Here is a 20686-nt window from a genome sequence, read left to right as displayed (position 1 = left end):
CAGCTGGAAGAGAGTTACCTGTAAACAGTGAGGCTGATATCAATAAGATACAATTACAAACAGTAACGCTGGATTATATGCAAGAATCGTTTGCTGTGAATCCAGTACGGGAACGGCGTACTCCACCATTGATAATAAAAACTACTATATAGAAAGGTAATTACTGAATCTATATACACTGAATGGCTGCTGCTAAAAAAAGTGTTTGAAATGTCAAATTATGGTTTATCTTAGTTTTAAAGTGCCCATATTATGAAAAAATCACTTTTTCTGGGATTTGGGGTGTTCTTTTGTGTCTCTGGTGCTTCCACACACATACAAACTTTGAAAAAAATCCACCCATGCTGTTTAGAGTGAGATACGGTTTCTGAATGTGTCCTGCCTTCAGTCTCTGGGTGAGCTGTTCAAAATCGGCACGGCTTGTGACGTCACAAGCCGAAACGAGCAGGCTAACCGCAACCATTAGCTCGTAGCGTTAGCGTTAGCATGTTAGCATGCTAACGCTAATGCTAACGCTAGCATGCTAACGCTAGCATGCTAACGCTAGCATGCTACCTCGTTCTCAATAGCAAAGCACTGCTACAACACACACAAGTTCAACATAATCTACAAAAGAACTACTTACATGTGCGCACTCATTTAGAAGTCTCCCAGCTAATCCTGCCTTGTAACTGACTGAAGTTGTAGAAACAGCCTTTCTTTTACTGTCTATGGAGCGAGCTAGCTGACATGATCTACATCTGAGCTACTGGGCATGTGCGAGTGCAATCAAAGATAGTACAGAAGAAGAAGAAGAAAAGAGGTCTCACTCTGTAGCTAAAACAGAGACCAGCTGAAAAGAGGATCTGCAGCAGTGAGAGAGAGCACTGCAGTACAACAAAAATATGGTGTTTTTTGAAAATTAAACCATGTAAACCTATTCTGGTACAACCTTAAAATACAATTATGAACCTGAAAATGAGCATAATATGGCTGCTTTAAGCAATTTCATTTTGCTGAGAGTTTGCAGAAGAGGTAAACTGTGAACCAACAAGAGGTCAAATTATATTTTAGTAAAACACGTTTGAAGTTAGATGTCGTAATAAAAGGTTGTTTTAGAGTCGGTGGGTAATGAGGGTGAGGAATCTTGTATCCCTACGTGGGAATTCCCCATTTTACAGCTGCACTTTCAAGAAAATAACATTTTATGAAATGGATTTATTTTACAAACTAATAAATTCAATGTTTTGGAAAATTAACCGAGAACCTGGCATCTGTAGCAAAAAAAAATAAAGAATGACATACTATAGCGATGACATCTCCAGTATCGCCCTGCGGTAATAAGACACTACCTGGTTATATAACAAAACCATTAAAGTTTAATACAGTCTGAAGCCATTTACACTGGGCAGAAAGCCTACTCCTGTGACTGTCATTGAACTGTCATTTTTCCATTTTATACAGGCCGATTGGAGGGCAGCTTCTGAAGTTCCGGCCACTCTGAGAAATGTCTGCCATCGCTGCCATGATGAGAAGTGACTGGGGGATTCTTGGATTTATTAGCGCTCTGCGAGCCGGTGTCATCAGAGATTACGCCCCCTATACTTCACCGTTCCACTAGCACGTCAACCACCAAATTTCAATTTCCCTGGTGAGAGGGTGGGAAGGCTCTGGCTGGCGACCCCTGCTCGTGACCCTGGGGTTTCACGATGGATGGGGGAGGTGGAGAAGGGACAGATACGGGATGCTCATGAATTAGGGATGACTTCAGCGGTGCGTTCAACTTTGGCCGTCCCGCCTGTATCGCCACAGAGAATCTCACTGATAAATGGGCATCAAGGGAAAGAAAGACTGCTCTTCTTGCTTAGGTATTCAGAGGAGCTCATGGTCGAGTTTAGCCCCTTTTAAGCCATGTTTAAAACATGCATCACTGCTACCGGCACCTTGGATTCTGCACGCCCATTGGCTAGTAAAGGACCAATCTGTGATTAAGTTGAGCATCTACAATTTGGGTAAGCGCCTGTATGGGTTTGAAGAGTTCGAAGACTGTTCACACCACACATGTAAGCACATTTATTGGCCTCAGAATAGGCCAAAAAAGTAGATTTGTGACACAGAGCAGCATTTTTTTATTAAGCTTTATTTGCATAGACCTACTGAAACTGAATTTGAAGAATCACTTTTAAAGTTATCATTGACTCGTTGACTTATAATAGTATAACGAGTAACATTGATAATGGTTGCACTCCATTTAGGTGTTCAATGTCGGGGCTCTAGTTATGCACAATGGTCTGGCTGGAATGGCTGACATGAACAACTGAAACGGAAGCCATCATTATTATTATTATTATTAGGGCTGTCAAAATAACGCGTTAATTTAGATTAATTAATCTGAGAAAAAATACTAACAACGCGTTAAAAAAAATAACGCAGATTAATCCATTCCATATTGACGTTTGACCCGGAGCCGTTCTAGCCACCATTCGAATGTAAAATGAAGGAGGGAGACGAGAATGTGCTGCCTGGATCATTAACTGGAACATTTACTTGTAAAAATCTTCCCCCTGCCAACCCTGGCTACCGAAATCTGGTGCCACTGATATGTCTGCGCTTCTCTCTGATGCTCTGAAACAGACGATACAGGCAACACAAACACCGCTGCACGTGACACTAGTTAACACTATACTCGACAGCAGCTAACGTTAGCCTACCGCTAGCTAGTTAACACTACACTCGACAGCAGCTAACGTTAGCCTACCGCTAGCTAGTTAACACTACACTCGACAGCAGCTAACGTTAGCCTACCGCTAGCTAGTTAACACTATACTCAACAGCAGCTAACATTAGCCTACCGCTAGGTAGTAGCTGGATTAAACACGGTTAAAATGCTGACAGCTAACGCTAAACGGTGTAAAGTTTGACTGTGTTTTACTGTAGAGGATTCAACACCGGGTTGTGACAATCTGCAGCTGCCGTCGGAAAAACAACACAATGAATGTTTGAATGTTCAATGAAACTGGTAAACTACAGCCTCGTGGTGCATTTGAAGTTATTGTAAATGTCCTTTTCCTATCTGGTGTTTGTTTTTGTCGTTCAACAGCAATTTACTAGTGAAATAAGTTATTGTTATAGTTATTACATTACTATTAAATCATTTAATTTTGACCATATGGCCTTAGCAATAAACAAGCCGTTCTTTAATGTCACCGACTGTTGTTTAGTACCATTTCTTTTTTTTTTTTTCTTTTTTTACTTTCTTAAAAAGTATCGGTTCAGGCACCGTTAATAATGTATGCGATTAATTTCGATTAATTAATCACAGACTATGTAATTAATTAGATTAAATTTTTTAATCGATTAAAACATCTTCTATGGATTTTGATGTGTTGGACCAAGGGCCTAACTTTGGGTTCAACATTGCAGGGGTTAAGATCTCCACTTTTGAGCAAAATTGAAATTTTGAGCGTCACATTTTCAGCTTTCTGGTGAATATCTCTGCAACAATTTGTGCCTTTTCTGCATCATCATTTATGGTGCAAATGTCTTTATTTATGTAAAGGAAATTATAATAAGTTTTTGGGTTGGGTTGCATTGGCCAGTTTTGATTATTGGGGGTGTTGTAACCCCTGCCCCTCCTCCCCCACCCCCCCTGTAAATTACACCAATGTGTTGGACACATGCATTGTGATGATGTCCAGGCTTTAGCCATTTGTCATAAACAAACTTTCCCCCATGTACATCTCATCTCACACACACCTTCTCTTTTAAACCAAATTACACTAACGTCATAAAAAAGCCATAAGGTGGTTCGAGTCTGACCCGAGTCACGCCAGAAAAGCACTTACTCAAGCAAACGCACAAGGTCTCGAAACACCAAACAAGCTATCAGCTATCAGTATAAGGTAACATATTTTGAAATGGGAATTGAACTTTTGAAACACTTTTTTCATTCACTTTTTCATTTATTGAGGCTTCCGGGGTAAGAGGTATGTGTAAATAGGTACTGACCATCCATTCTGAGATGATGATGTCCACCTGTTCCACAGGGAGCTTGATGTCTTCTATGCGGCCTTTGATCAGAGTGATCTTGTCCTCCAGCTGGTTGGACCTGTGGGAAAGATGCACGAGTCAGATGACCGAGAAAAACCTAGCATCCGACAAACCAGTGGTTCAAGAATGGGGTAGTAGTTTTGCTGTGGTGCACATTCAAAAAGGTGGATACTACAAATCCCAATTATGGCAACTACATTTTGTCATAATATAGGAGAATGAATGTGTTGGCCACTTAATTTAATTTATAAAAAAGATTTTTTTAATCTCCATTACAATTTACACTCTGTTAGAAATCACTACACACAGGCCTGAAATACACACACATGCTCAGGACCTATTCATGCACAAATGGAGAGATGTCAGAGTGAGTGGGCTACCAGTGCTGGACCAGCACCCTGAGCGGTTGGAGGGGGGGTACGGTGCCTTGCTCAGGAGCAACTTGGCAGTGCCCAGGAGGTGAACTGGCATCTCTCCAGCTACCAATCCACACTCCGTACTTTGAACCGGCGACCCTCTGGTTCCCAACCCAACTCCCTACGGACTGAGCTACTGCCACCGCACTTGGCACAGGCAGTGGAACAACAACACAATACTGACGTATTATCATCTTATAAAGTTGATATGATGAACACACCACAGTCACCTATCTAGACATACAACAGACACAGAGCAACATTAGCATTTATTTGGATTCGTGCTTCAGCTCACTCTCCGATTTTAAGTTAAATATTCACTCTACTTTTGGCTCTGGTTTGGTCTCTACCAGCTGGTCGTCAACTTTGTCTGTCTGCCATTTGGTGCTGGATAATACAGTGGATTCAGCTGAGCTTTTTCACAGAAAACAGCTGTATACTGTGAGTGGGAATGAGGTTGATGAGAGCGGTGAGAGTAAACCAAAACAGTAGTGTTGCCATAAAACCAAACCAATGAGCTAAAAGACACTGAAAACACTCCGTAGAGCTGAGGGGATCTGCAGCGTTGGATGGTGATTCTGTCAGTTCATCACGAGAGCGACCGCTTTCACATTACTTATAGTCATTCAAACCCTTGTTAATATAAAAATAGTGATTAGTGCAGCTTTAAGCCTCAGTGATCCTTTAAGTCACTGAAGCTAAAGTAACTAGTCAACTGACAAAAACATCACAGTCACATTAACTACATACAAACTTTACAAAATGGATGACGTATAATCTAGATATATATCCACTAGGGCTGCTCCCTCTTAGTCGATTAGTCGACTAATCGGTCGTTTTGGTCTTAGTCAACTAAGATTTCTTTAGTCGATTAGTCATGTTTTATGCTTTTTTTCATGCTGAATGACTTATTTCCAAGAAACGTATGAGCACATCTCTGGTAAACACAAGAATTAAAGTGGTGCTTTTGCATGACTCTTTGCGGAGAAACTCAGATTTACAGATCTGTCGATTAAATCAACTAATCGATTAGTCGATACAATTGAATGAGTGTTAGTCGACTAAGAATTTCTTTAATCGAGCACAGCCCTAATATCCACACTGTGCAGCAAGCAATTTCCATACAGCTTTGAGCAAACTGTCTAGTACATTATATTTCCAGTCTTTCCTGAGCCGTGTAGTGAGTGTGAAAGTGGGGGAACTGTAACTGTGGGCCTGTAGAGGTGTCAGGCTCAGGTAGGGACTGTAAGATCAGTGCTGCTGTTTAAATGATCCCTCCTTTCAGACCGGCCAGTCTGGGTATCAATCTCTGTGAATATTCCATTATCATGACAGCTAATGTTACCGAGGACAGAACAATTACTCACAGCGGCCCAGAGTGCATTTCTGTGGCAGCGATCCTTATCTTGAACTGTCTCTCCCCTCTCTGCTGCTCTGCAACCGCCGCTATCACCTCCTCCCAGGATCCAACACCCCCCCCCACCACCACCACCACCCCTCACCCACATCCGCCCCACCTCCTACACCTTTCACACGAGGGAAACACTGTAATCTCATTACTGGGGTAATTTAGAGGACAATGTCAGGACTCTGGGGAGAGAGTCAGCATCTGTGTGGCTTTGAGGCGCAATATTTGTTGTCTTCTGATGGTGAATCTATCCTTTTTTCCACTTTGTTGTCACAATTCAAAGCATTCTATTGGATAATCCATCAATTCCAGCCATTAAAAAAAAAAAAAAAAAAAAAAAAAAGTATTTAGACATCCATTAAGGAAGTGACTGTGAAGGAAGGAAGTCACATCTAGCTTTTCATTTAAACTTCGGCGACGGAGTGGAGACAGGAGATGGATGCTCCTGCCCAACCAACAGGAGCCACTTTAATTACAATCCTGATATTAACACCGAGAGAAAATGGCCATCCACACACACACACAGAAATAAGATCCTTAAAATCACAACCCTAGCGAACAGTAGATTTATAAAGGAACCAAGGACAAGAGTTTGTGTGTGTTTCTGTATGTACAGTATGTATGTATGTATATGTGTGTGTGTGTGTGTGTGTGTGTGTGTGTGTGTGTGTGTGTGTGTGTGTGTGTGTGTGTGTGTGGGTGGGTGGGTGGGGGGGGGTAACACGTCTTTCTTTAGCTGAATCTTCACCGCTGGCAAACCTGTGACGCAGCCTGCATGCCAACACACACTCCAACAGCGAGTCAGTGGGCTGTAAAATTAAAACATCCTTTTCCTTCCGCAAACCCCGTTGTTTTGCTTATACGACACTCTCTTACATAACAGTAATAATAGCAGTCATAATGGCCCCTGATTCAAAAATGCATTTTAGAGGCAGGGGTGTGATGGAGGAAGTGGTTGTAGGTAGACGTAGGGAAAGTGGAGGCTCTGGTGGTGGTAGATGACTCCACTGTGGAGAACCAGCTGCTGGAAAACTGGAAACACACAGCACCTGAAATTGGACTGAGGACTGTATTAAAAAGGTACCAACAGGGGGTCATTTACGTGTGTGTGTGTGTGTGTGTGTGTGTGTGTGTGTGTGTGTGTGTGTGTGTGTGTGTGTGTGTGTGTGTGTGTGTGTGTGTGTGTGTGTGTGACTGAAGGCCTCGGACGGTAGCTACTGCAGAGAAGAAGAGGCGAGGGGTGAATAAGTCCGACCGCAGGTGTAAATTATGTTCATTATGGCCACGCGACTGACAGCAGCTCTATTGAAGTCAACCAGCTGCAACAAATAAAAGGTTGCTGGAGGTCACACAGACCTCTACTCCCACAATCCTCTGCTGCACACAAAGGGAAGACCCGTAAAACTCTTGACTCTGGCTAGCATGTTAACTGCCGACTGAAAGACGAGTTGCATTTGAGTTTTAAATTTCACATTTTTCATTGCTGCGAGCACAATGAAATTCCATATATATCTGATGAACAGGTTTTGGAAAACAAGTGACTGACTGTAGTGTGTGTGTGTGTGTGTGTGTGTGTGTGTGTGTGTGTGTGTGTGTGTGTGTGTGTGTCTCACCTGACTATGTCCATGGCCTGATAGATGATTTCTGATTGGTCGACTGCTATGACCTTCTTGGCCCCAGCTCTGGCAGCGAACATGGACAGTATGCCAGTTCCACAGCCCACATCGAGCACCACCTGCATGACGGGAGGGGAAGGGCGGGGGGAGGTGGGACAAGTGCAAGAAATGGCGAGTGGTAAAAAGGGCTCAAATTAATCTGAATATTATTTCAGGCTCGTTAGGATGAAATAAAACTGTTGGCTGTAGACGTTGTGGTGTGAACACGGTTGCTGGTCACATTCTTGTCTGGTAAAACATCTTCCACTGTTGTTGTTTTTTTACAGTTATAGAGAAGGTACGCTGTCACCCAAACTTTTGTTAGCAATTTACAAGTGGCTAACAATTGATGGGAAAATGGCTTTTGACCGAAGTTCATAAGATTTAAGAGGTTATCTGGTTGCGGGTCTTCCACAACTTGACAGTTTTTTATATTTTTAGGAAGAGCCGCAACACCTGCTATGCAGAAAAAATATATATGTTTATACCTACAGCATACTGTATATGCTTTATGAATCTATCCAAGCATGACATTTCAGCCGGTTGTACTAACATCTGGAAATCAGGTCATCCAAATGAAAGGTCTGAATGTGTATGCATGCTGTCCTCAGCACCTTTCCTGATTAAACTGCTCCCTCAAGTAAATATTTTCCAACAAGCCATTGTTGGCAAAACTTCTATTTTAGGTTCCCATAGGTTACAGTTAATTTGTTCGTCTTCGCCCCCGACTGGCGTTTAATGGCCGAGGCACAGCTGCAGTGACTATACACGTCTCTATATGTAACACTGTGTTTATATGAGTCTCTATTTAAGGCTTTAACCTCCCTGTAAGCGTCCCGCTGCCTTTATGGGTTCACAGAGGGTCGCCAACACACTGCTGACACTACACAACGCACAACTCCTCATGCCTTTCTCCATATTTCTGTACTGCTCAGCCACCCCCTCTCTTTACACTACTGTAACAAGAATGTCCTGTTTTGTTCTCTATCTAGCGCTTCCTGTAGAAGGTGACACTTCCCTTTCGCCCGAACGTTTCGCTGTGACAGGGAAATGTACGTTCCCATCAACAAAACCTGCCTCCCTCCTCTACAGCCTCATCCCAGCACTAACCAGCAGCCGCCTATATAATGGATGGTCATGATACAGGCCACTGCTTCCAGCAACTAACGGCAATGGTAAAGAGAAAGGGTGGGGGGCGAGTTGGAAGGGTTTTTGGGAGGGAGGGGTGGGGGTGGGGGCTGTTATGGGTTTGGTGGTGGATTGCATGTGTCCGTTATCAGCACTCTGCAGTCGACATTCAAGGCGCTAATAAAGTCACACTGTGTTTTAAATCAGACACCATCACCTTACTAATGTCTTTCCTGCAAAAGGCAGACGCCTATTTCTGTTAATAGGCTTGGCTGCACATTAAATCAGCTACCCTGCACATACTGTATACATACCATAATAAACATAATATCTGTTTGCATTTGTTCAGCCAGCTCACCTTGTCTCTGAACACTTCGGGGTTGCGGTACATGAAGTCACGGTAACTCTCCGTGCGCACTTTATCCTGTGGAGAGAATATTCAAAAATGAAGATCGATACACGCGGACAACAAACTTTTCTTGAGTAAAAAAAAGGAGTTAAAAGAGAGAAAAGAATATAACATGTTAATGTGTATGGTTTCTAAGGGTTAAGGGAGTCTAACCTTTTGCAGACCGCTTGTATTAGGATGCTTATGTTGTGAAGTTTAATTCAACATGGGCCTTATCAGCCCCCTTGGGAAAGAAAATCTCAGAGCATGGCATGTAAAGCTTTTTCTACACCGGTGCAGATAACAGCAGTTCAAAACAGACTGCAAGGGATTCTTGGAAATTCCAGAGCAAATCTATGGGATAAATACAATTGGGAGGGACCCTGAAATTTCCAGCGGAGGCCAGGTCAGGACTCGCTAATTAACCTGCCAATCAAATCTGCCCACAAACCCCAGCAACTCCTCTCTGGAGAAAAAGCTACAGAATCTATTGAAATAACAGAAACTTGCCTTAGTGCAACATACCTTACAACTGAGGAGGTTCTATTCAACAGTAAGCTCTCGGGAAGATATTTACAATTATAAAAATCATTAGTAATGGGACTATGAAAACCAAAGACTCATTCATTGTTCATTGTACTCAGCTAGAACAGTCAAATAAGCTCTGATATTTGTGTCATTCAACTATGACGTTGCCTTAAAAGACCATGAAAACACAAAAAATAATAAATAATCAAAAATAATAATCAAAAATTATACTGTAGAAAAATGTCAAACATCAGTTAAACTTATGGTTGAATGATTTGGGGAAAACATTGAATTGCTATCTTTTTTACCAACACTGTAGCGGCAAATTAAATATTGTTGAAGGTTTGCGAATGTTTGGGATTAATTTTCCCTCGAAGGACTAGTCGAAGGATAGGTTCAAATGTGTCCAAATCTATATTAATACAAAGCTTACATGGCCATATGTACATTAAAAGAATTATAAGCCCCTGTCCATTCCCTTTTTGTGTTTGGCCGGGCAGTGTTTCCTTACTGAGTAGTGGCAGAGGGTCAGTAAAACAAAACAAAAAGACTGTCCATTAGGTTAATAATAATGTTGGCTAAAATAAAGGCTATAACTGCAGATTGAAAAACGAGTCCCAGCCTCCTGTTCAGCCTCAGATTTGACCACGATGGCACACCAAAACGTTCCACTAAATCTCAAAGGTGAGCTTAAAAGCAAACAAAGTGAGGCTGGTTTACATTGAAAAGATTCTCACCTCCTTCATGTCACACTGACTGGCCAGTATCCATGTTTTATTAATCAGTGACAAATTAAAAGTTGATTCATTTTATACGGTAGTGACTTACGTCTAACTCACGTCATACTCAGAAATCACGACACCCTCTTCTCTCTCTCTCACACACACACACACACACACACACACATACATAGAGTGCGTCATAGGTGATGCACTTCACGGCGACTTGTGAAAGAGTTGACCACATTCTACCGCAAAGCCCCCCCATCACGTGTTCTCTGCTTTCCTGAGGCTCTGGTGGAGTTTACAGTCTGACGCACACACACGACGCAAAACTTAACAGTGCTTTGCACCAATCAGGACAGCCAACAGGAATATGTCTAAGCACTGCGGTAAGTAGAACAGGAAGGGAGGAGAGAGAGCTGACCCCCCCACCACACACACACACACACACACACACACACACACACACACACACACACACACACAACTCAGCTTGCTGACACTTTCAGGTTTCAGCATTTGAGCAGCGTAAAACTGTATATCCACGTTGCGAGCATCCCCCATGCAGCAGCACTGCTGGTGTCTCACATGAGAGCGCTGCACTTATTGCTGATTTATCACTTTTGAGAAAATGTCTTGTCCTCAGTATCAATGTGTGCGTAAAGATGATCATTTTCATTTACATGCTACATGGAAATCTTTCAGCCAAGACGTACGCTGATGAACCCACGTTTGCGCCTGGGGGAAGTGACTCATAAGACTGTAATGAGACCTGCAGGAATGGTCAGAGAGAGAGAGTGTGTGTGTGTGTGTGTGTGTGTGTGTGTGTGTGTGTGTGTGTGTGTGTTTTTGCACAACTCAGACCTTCAGCATCTCCTCGTGGATGCTATAATGGCCGTATGAGCTGAAGTAGGCCTCGTCCTCGTCCTCCCGGAGCTCGGCCACAGCGCCTGTGTTACCAGATCTGCCGGTTTCTGCATTCAGTACCAAACCCTGGGCCAGCAGCCTGAAAGAATACCGGATAGATCTGCGGTTAACTTCTAATATTAGGACATGGGACAAAAGCACCAACCAGAAAGCAGAAAGCACACACACAACCTTCATGCAGGACGTAGCAGTAAATGGACAAGATGGGAGGCATTAATCTTTCTAACTCTCTTCCAACCCCCCTCCATCCCAACCTCACTCTTTCAGTAATTTTCCCTTTTTGGCCCCCCCCCCCCCTCCTCACTTTAACCTCCATGCTGCAGTGGAATTTTCCCATTGCTTTTTATCTTTCCCCTTCCTCCAAACTTCTTCCACAAGGTACTCTAGTTGTTGTTTCTACAATACTGGGTTCACTGTGTCCCCCTGCTGGCCCCAGGGGGGTGGTGCAACCGCAAAGCAGCACACCGAGTATACTGCAAGCTCTCGAGAACATGGAAAGAAAGCAAATCTACCCAAGATTAACATGAAATAAATGTATAGACAACCATATCACATGTAGTGGTTATAAAAAAGAGAAAAAGATGGAAATGTATAAACGTCACTGACTTGAGTTTGTGCAGGTCATCCATGGCTCTGGCCAGGGCCTCCTCTGAGCTTCGGGCTCTCTCCTCAGCGACGTGTGCCCGCTGCTGCAGTGCATCATGGGATTGTGCCCCAGACGACGGGCACGTCGACAGGCTTGACCCCTCACAGAGCTCCTCAGGGTCTGCGAGAAACACAGAGAGGGGGAAGACAAACAGAGATGTAAAACATATAGGCTCAACACAGTGACTAACACAGGTTAAAAATAAAAAAAAAAATGAGTACACATTGTATATATTTTGTGTATTTAACCCCTGCATGTTTTCTGTTGTATTTTAAATGGCTGATGCACAAAACATTTTCCTTGAAGGAACAATGAAGTGAAGTAGGATGTGGAATAAGATTTCCAGGTCATATCTAAAAAATGAGTCTGCCTAAATTCAGATTTTCAGACCTTTCAGTGTTTTTAAAAACCTTATAAAAATAACTCTACGAAAGAAATGGGTGTTGCTTTTGTTTGGTGTGCTTGTTTGATTCCTGCCATGATTTGGCAAAACATGAAATGATGTTATAGCCACACATTCTCAGCAGCTACAAATGGAGCAATGAGCTCAAATATCATCAGAGAGCAAGGGCTTCTTTGCGGAGCTGCCATTTTGCACGGCCGTTCAACAAACATACAGGGAGAAACGCACTGCAGAGGAGGCTGGGGACTGAAACAGTTAGGTCACTCCTGCATTTTCTCAACTGGAATATCTGTCACACTCCACTCCACTAATGCTCTCTGCACCTACATGCAAAACTAAATCCTGCTCCTTCTCTAAGGGCTTTTTAAAAGGATTCTGGGAAACATAACTGACTGCAGGTAAGTTAAAAACGGCTACACCAGAAAAATGACAAAAATGTACTACAAAATTCCATAACAAATTATTTTGCTAACTATACTAAACATTATATGAGGATGTACAACAGGTGATCTGACAACAGGACTGAACAGCAATCTGAACCAGTTGTTCTGCCTCGTTAAACTTCACTTACAAGCTCTCTTTTTTCCATTGTTCCCACAACTACTTATGTCACTTTATGTGTATACACCGTGAATGCCTTCCAGGAGAGACTGTCAGAAAGTGTGCGTCCGAATTCCGAATTCCGAATTCCCACAATTCAGCACCTCTCGCCCCTATCTATGGCGACCGGGTTTTCTCCCTGCCTTCAAGTGTGCCCATTTGGAACAAATATTAACACTTAGGGACTGTTCATTATTTATTTAAGGGGCCACCGGAGGAGTTTTGGGACCTTTAGGCTAAAAAGACTTGACCCTCCTCTCGCCAGTAATAATTTTTCTAAGACCCTCCAAAATGATTTGAAAAAGTGGCATGACCCTCCCCTTATGTGCTAGTTTGTGCTTAGCAAAGATGTACAGATACCATTTGACTTTTTACAGCCACGACATACACGAGTTAACCTCTGTATTCTCATCTTACACATCACACTCCTCTGTTATGGTGTGGTGGCCATTTCAGTAGATTTACTCACTAACATTGTTATGGAAACACAATAAGCATGGAAACTAAATGCACACTTCCTGCATTAATGCATTACTTCAAATACTAAGTTACTCCTCTTGTAAACTAGTATTCATATGAAATAAAACAATAAAAAATTGAGACCATTCAGCAAAGGACGCTGGGATATAACCAATTCAACACTGGTTGCTATGGACTTGTCACTAGGCTTCGTCATTGTATATTTTAGCACATAGGTAAAGCTGCCGAAGCTCAACATTATATTCCAAAACATATATGTTTATTTTTAAAGCAGATTTTAAATTACATTGTAACAATTTAACAATTCGCCCTTATGAAATCCAATCGCGGCACGGCTGTCTTGGAACGCAATAGACAGACGCTTAAATTCAACTAAAATGTAACAGTGAACAATCAGTGTTGGACCTACAGTCTGTTGAGATGCCTCTCCAAACTCACCATAAAACGTTAAGACACGTTGAGAAAAAAGATCCACATTTTGTCGTAATCCAATGACACGAAAAAAAAGTAATCCACAGCGATCAGTAGATCCACAAACAGAGTCACGGTGTATCCAGCAAGGCCGATACGAGCGTCACATTCACCAGCTCCAAACAGGTGAACGAGGCCTCTCCACTTCGCCGTTTAAACAAAGTGGAATAAACGTATAAAAGTCCAAATCTACACAAAACCCGAAATCAATTAGTAAGCTGACATCAAATGTGGCATTTAGGAAACCGTTATTGCAACGTTGGCACGGCAAGATGTCCAGACTAGTGCAACAGTAACTTTCGTTTTTTGCGTCCTGCTGCTCCCATCGTCAGCCAGGTAATATTTTTTTTACTAAAGCAGTATATGAACTCTGATGTATTATCTACCACCATTTAGTTGTTTTGTGTTATTTAAGATATTTTTAAAATATCTGGTCATGCCAGATATAATTAATTATTCCACTCATTTTTTAAACAATGCAATTACCCGTTTCAGCCACCAGGGGGGCAGTGCTCCCTCTGCCCCCCAGCAAACTCATGGGTCAGACCCATCTGGTAGCAAGGAGGGCAGAGACTAAGAGCTACATGAAAAAAATATGCACCAAACAAGCCACTTTGAAATGTTGCTTTTTTTCATGAATACAAAAGTTGGGTGACCCTCCCCTCAACAAAGAATAAAAAGACATGACCCTCCCCTATTTTCCTCTGGTGGTCCATTCCATAAATACCGAACGGTCCCTTATATCATATTGTTTGGATGACACTTTATATAAACCAGTTTATTTGAAGCGTACTGAACCCTTTATACCTCTCTCCTCTGGACCACGGCTGAGACTGTGAGCGTGTGAATTTGTGTTTGCGAGTGACTTACAAGCCAGTTCCATGAGGTGCTTTTAAAATCTAAAAACGTGTCCAATAACTATGGCTGTAATGAATAGTTTGAAGGGTTTTCATAACGTCGACATTAACGTCGACATTCAAATTCTATATCAACATTCAAATGCTTTTCATTTACTTTTTTTTGCATGTCTATTGCATGTCTATTAAACCTGGTATTTCTGCACTGTTGCAGATTAAGCTACACTAATATTATTAGTATTATACCATTTGTAGAAATAGATTCCACTGGTGGCTGCGTAAGATTGTTTCCGACTTGTGTGATCCAAACATTTCCTGTCGTAGCATAATGTTTCTATAAGCCTAAAAAGGTCCCATGGCATGAACATTTCAGTTTAGAGTTTTGTTTTTAACATTTATATGAGTTCCCCTAGCCTGCCTATGGTCCCCCAGTGGCTAGAAATGGCGATAGGTGTAAACCAAGTAGGGATGTAACGGTATGAAAATTTAACCTCACGGTTATAGTGACCAAAATTATCACGGTTTTCGATATTATCGCAGTATTTTTAAAAGCGTGTTCAATATGTTCAGAAAGCACTGATAGGCCTACACAAGCTGAAATAGTTTCAAAAAGTGTAACAGTGTTTATTACATTACAAAAATATAGGCAATAGGCTTGTAAAAACTATTGAAAACTGGCTACTGAAACACCGGCCGGCTGTAGGGGGTCCGGTAAGAACTTGAACCAGAGATGTCTGACTTTGAGATCCAGGAAGATTTATTTACCACTCGAACATGAAGTTAACTATGAAGTTGTATTTGACGTTACATGTGAAGTTGAATGTGGTTCTGAAATATATAAGCAAATAATAATGCACATTAATAAGCATCTGACTTACTATGAACATTATTTACCAAAACTAAATGTTATAGCCACCAGAATACAAGAAACAATACTAAGAATTACATTACTTTCCCTGTAATAATTAACTTAACATAAATGTAACATATTGCTCAGTAACACAAACTGAGAATAAGCCACATCTATTACAGCACACATATCCATGACGGAGCAAACTGTGTAATACAACTTTAACAGCTAAGCATGTGGCTCCACAGCGCTAGTCGGTTTACTGGTGATTGCACGTTGCTAGCATATTGCCCTAACACAACCTGAATATCAACACGTGGCTGCACAAGTAATATTAAACAATCTGCACATCTATCAGCTATGCAATAAGAAACACAGCAAAAGCAATATTATCAAGGCGATATCTCTCTCTCACTCTCGCTCTCCAAATGTCACGTCGTAACACAGGCTAATTCCACATCGTAGCAGAACACGTATTGAAAATAACGAGGCAGTAAAACCAGTTTAGCAAGCTCCAGAATAGTTTTAACTTACGTTCTGTGCTATACTACCCACATCACTTCAACAAGTCCGAAAACATTGAAGGCATAGAAAAAAGTCTGTTAACATGCTGCTACATTCTGTCCCCCTTCTCCTGTCTGAGCGCAGTGCGCCTGCGCGGCTACTTCAGGAGCCTCAGATGAAGCTGGGAAGGATTAAACACAGGGTTTCCACACTGTGGTAATCCACCGCGATAATAAGGATATTTTAAATGAAAAGGGTAATTGTTACCGTCAACATTTTTACCATGGTTTACCGTTACACCGGTAATCGTTACATCCCTAAAACCAAGCTCTGGGTATCCTGCTCTGCCTTTGAGAAAATGAAAGCTCAGATGGGCCAATCTAAAATCTTCCCTTTGTGATGTCATAAGGGGAAAGGTTACCTCCCCTTTCTCTGGTTTGCCCGCCCAGAGAATTTGGCCCGCCCATGAGAAAGAGAGACATCATGGCTTGCAAACAAGCGAAGCATGGCAGTTGGTCAAGGCCACACCCCCACCCTCCACCTTGCCCCCCCTCTCTCCTCCTCAATAGCATTTAAAGCTACAGACACAGAAATGGCACATCCTAAGTAAAGCTCATTGTGGGACTGGCACTAGTGGCTGTAATTCTGCACCAAGGCTGCTGCCTAAAAGTATTTATGTTGATAAAACTGACGAGTTATAAATTGAAAGTTGATTTAATAAAAAAGGCTAACTCATTTAATCTGATTAATCACTTTATTCAAAGTGAGTATTTCCGAGGAATTCTTATTTTTTTAGGGTGATGATAGACATACAATGCTTCAATCGAAAACAAAAACTAAAATTGCATTTAGAACAGCCCTACTGACAAGACCAACATATTGGTCGAGATTGTTACTCAAACTGCCGTCAGTTACTCGAAAATGTAATAAAAACTAAAATCTGTGGAATGAAACTTGAAGGAGTTGCTGTACCTGTCTGCAGCAGGGGGTCGTCCTGTAGGACTGGTCGCAGGAAGTCTTCGCCCTCCCAGGGTAAGGGAGCGCCTGGCAGCCCCGTCAGACAGGATGCAACACATTTCTGTAGACAAAGATATCAGATCATAAAAACATCCATCAATCCGATTGCACTTTTTAATATGTCGTACTGCATTTACGTGACTGTCAGTGGATTTGTTTTGGAGGGAATATTAACAATCCCGATCAACACAAAGGTATGAACAAAAAATTTAAACAGAGAAATGTAACAATATAGTGTAATTGCTAAATCCCGCCTCATTACAGACAGTACTTACTGTTGAGCGTATGTAGTTGATCATCTTTATGTAACCGTAGTCATCTAGATCTAATAAGGGGAAAAAAGGGGTGAGCCATTTCAACAAAACTCAATAATTCTCTGGTTCTTAAGTGATGCAGAGAGCATCTGTGTCTACTTACTGTGTTTTCTTATCAAGTCTACAAGGTTGACCTGGTGCTCAGCTGTGCAGTGCTGCAGGGTGGCAGGCACAGAGCTCAGCAACCTGAAAACCAAAGTTACTAATTAGGTAGGAACATCTGTTTCATTAAAATGCATAAGGTTACACATATTCATCTTTCAAAAATCAAAAACAGATTTGCAGTTTTATTGCTTTGTTCCCCTGTTCACCTACAAAGCACCCCCGTTTTTCGGTGTTTTTTGCCCCCAACGGCTCTTTCCAGGCAGCGCTGCCTAGAAGGCACTAGGATTAGGCACTGGTTATGGTTAGGTTTGGGTTAAAACGAGTGAGACTGTCCCCAAGGGTTAGGGTTAGGGTTATGGTTAAGGTTAAGGTTAGAGTTTGGTGCCTTGGAGGCAGCGGTCGCAGCGCTGCCTAGAAGGAGCCGTTGGGGGCAAAAAACTACCTGCACACCCCAACCTCCTCACCCTGTCCCAGCACCGGGACCAGGGAGGACAGGGCCTTCCCCATTAGTGCCCCCCTTACAATGGAACTCTCTTCTCCAACACCTCAGACATTCTCCCTCAGTCCCCTCTTTCAAAACCACACTCAAAACCCACCTATTTAAATCTGCTTTCAATCTGTGATCATGCAAAGTCATCTCACCTGTCACAGAACAGACAGGTAACGGTAACTGGCTGACTGTCCTCCTCGTCCTCCTCCTCCTCCATCCACTGCTCTTCATCATTATCAATGTCTTCATCATCACCGTCAGAGAGATCGGGCATCTCGTCAGCAACTCCATCACCGTCTGTCAAAGTTAAACCCTTACTATAGCCGCATGTACACAGTCACTTCGGCAGTGTCCATGTAGCTTAAGCTAATAACATTGCTCAGATAAATTAGCATTAACGTTACAGCGGGGCAAAAAGGCTGCTAACGCACCTTGTGACGCAACCAAAAACAAAGTTAATTAACTATATGCGTAATGGAAATTGTCGCTAGCCAAAATAAGCACTTACATGTTTAACAGCTACAGTTTTGGGGGGTTTAAATGTGCTACTTACCACACTCACGTGGGTTTGTGTATTCTGCCATGATGTCGCCTTGGTTTCAGCAGTCAGTGGACTTCCTGATGACGTTTGGTGACGTAAAAAATGGCCGGGCCGAGTCAGAAGAGGCACTTCAGATGAACACCACAAGATGTCGCCAAAGTAAGTAAAAGTAAATAAAGTAAAGTAATAAAGTAATTTATGACGCAGCGGAAATTATGACTCCTCCAGATCAACAGGTTCTTATTATCACCTATTAAACAGTGCAGATCTCCCACTCTATGCAGTTTCCACCCACAGTCATCTGCTAACCTCTACCACCAACACTATGTTTACTTTTATCATTATTATTCATAATATTAATAATAATTTGAGAATGCTGGTTCTATAAACTTAGCCTTATCTGCTTACAGGTAAAAAAAAATAACTCTGGGGCTGTTCTTTTCTTTTCAAGGTGCTCAAATACTTTGTTGTTTTGATGAAACACCATCGGCATCTTAGTAATTATTTTATTTATTATTATAATAATAATACATTTTATTTAATGGTGCCTTTAATGGCACTCAATGTCACCTTACATCACATAGGATCGGCAATCAAACATGCAATAAGCAACAGAGCATAGGTCAGCAATGAGGTAAAATCGGTTTAAAATAAGATGCAGTTGTTGCAGTTAAATAAAGATTGATTTTTTTTTTAATCTTAAACCCATAGACTGTATAAAATAGCTTACATTTTCTGGAGAAGAATGAGTCCATGTCATAAGTATTTAGAACCCAATGAGTGTAACCACATTCAGTCACAAGGCGGCGCTGCTAGATCAAGGAAAGAAAAGGCGAGTGTATTTGAACATCAGATCTCAAACACAAATTCAAAGTGCTTCACAGAGCAATGAAATACATCAAAACACAAAAATAGTGAAATAAAATTCAGTAAAATGGAAGAAATAAGTGAAAATAACATAAAACAGAGATAAAGTCTAGGGACACAAGTTGATTGCGTCTGATTGTATTATCTGGTCTACCTTCAATACACATTTATTCCATCTGTATTTGTTTTCTTTTATTTATCTTGAACAATTAACATACTATAAAAGACGAAAAGAAAAAAAAATCTGATAAAAACACAAAATTAAAACAAAATCATATACAAATCAATCCAAATCCATCAAAAAAAGAAAACAGGATGAGTTTTAGAAGGAGAAGAAGCAGGCAGAAGCATACTGCTTATAAAGTCCTGCCCCTACTACTATAAATAGATATGCATATACAGCATACACAAATTGTAAGTCATACAATAAATCAATACCTTAATCAGCATACAACTATACACTGTGTGTACATTCCCATTCATATATTCAGGTCACCTTTCTATAATGGTCAAGTATTGTTTTCTTGAATCTTTCTTATTTTTGAACTGTTTAATATTATGGCTCTGTTTGATTTCATTGTTTACACCAATCCACAAAGTCACCCCACAAACTGAAATACACATGCTCAGTCTTCGACACAGCGGCCGCATGTTCGAATCCGACCTGCGGCCCTTTGCTGCATGTCATTCCCCCTCTCTCCCTTTTCATGTCTTAGCTATCCTGTCACAAATAAAGGCCTAAGATGCCACACAAAAAAAAAAAAATCTTAAGAGTACTTCATACAAGAGGTTGTTGAATATGAACACGCATGCTGGTTGTGTTTTGAGGGTTTACATCATATTCTGGATATTTGAAATTGCATGCTAGCACATGCATAGTTGAACTTCTGAAGGTTCCAAGATGATTTGTCTCACAAGAAAACAAATTCACCAAGAAAAGTAAGATCATAGGTTCAAATTCATCATGAAATCAAACTGTCTGTATAGCAGTTAACGCCTTAAATTCATAACTTCTAGGAACACAATTTAGTTTTAGAAACGTGTAGACAAAATTACTAAACCCTAATTCACCAATTTTATTCAAAAATGTTGCATTGCTGGAATCCCATTAAAAACAGAAAATCATATCTTCAACGGATAGCATTGTATCTGCATGTTACAGATACTGTTAAATCCAAAACTGTTACTTACCTGTAATATAACATAGGTAGACAATAGGTATTGTCTATGTGTGCAATGTATGCCACACAGATGTAGTATAGTACAGATATAGACACCAGATATTAATATGGATAGTCATTATGGAAACATTTTCCTAAATCAAACACACACGCACAGTG

General features: G+C 41.4%; 1 protein-coding gene across 2 annotated transcripts in view; it reads right to left on the bottom strand.

The window, feature by feature from the left end:
* The window catches only part of prmt3 (protein arginine methyltransferase 3), a 76071-nt gene extending 57471 nt beyond the window's left edge, over nt 1-18600 (bottom strand). The window contains exons 1-10 of one of the 2 annotated variants that reach the window (XM_031323607.2): nt 18492-18600; nt 18091-18235; nt 17447-17529; nt 17305-17354; nt 16985-17090; nt 11808-11967; nt 11139-11280; nt 8995-9060; nt 7467-7588; nt 3988-4087 (exon numbers count right to left, since the gene is read on the bottom strand). In XM_031323607.2, coding sequence (XP_031179467.1) covers nt 3988-4087; nt 7467-7588; nt 8995-9060; nt 11139-11280; nt 11808-11967; nt 16985-17090; nt 17305-17354; nt 17447-17529; nt 18091-18235; nt 18492-18522 — 1005 coding nt within the window. In that variant the 5' untranslated portion in view covers nt 18523-18600. The remainder of the gene's footprint in view (nt 1-3987; nt 4088-7466; nt 7589-8994; nt 9061-11138; nt 11281-11807; nt 11968-16984; nt 17091-17304; nt 17355-17446; nt 17530-18090; nt 18236-18491) is intronic. The other variant, XM_031323608.2, reaches the window with a different exon arrangement.
* Between the last annotated feature and the right edge of the window lie 2086 nt (nt 18601-20686).

The sequence above is a fragment of the Sander lucioperca genome, chromosome 3 (genome assembly GCF_008315115.2).
Source record: "Sander lucioperca isolate FBNREF2018 chromosome 3, SLUC_FBN_1.2, whole genome shotgun sequence".
NCBI lineage: Eukaryota > Metazoa > Chordata > Actinopteri > Perciformes > Percidae > Sander > Sander lucioperca.
Note: the sequence above shows the minus strand (reverse complement) of the source record. Positions and strands in the feature narration are given on the sequence as shown.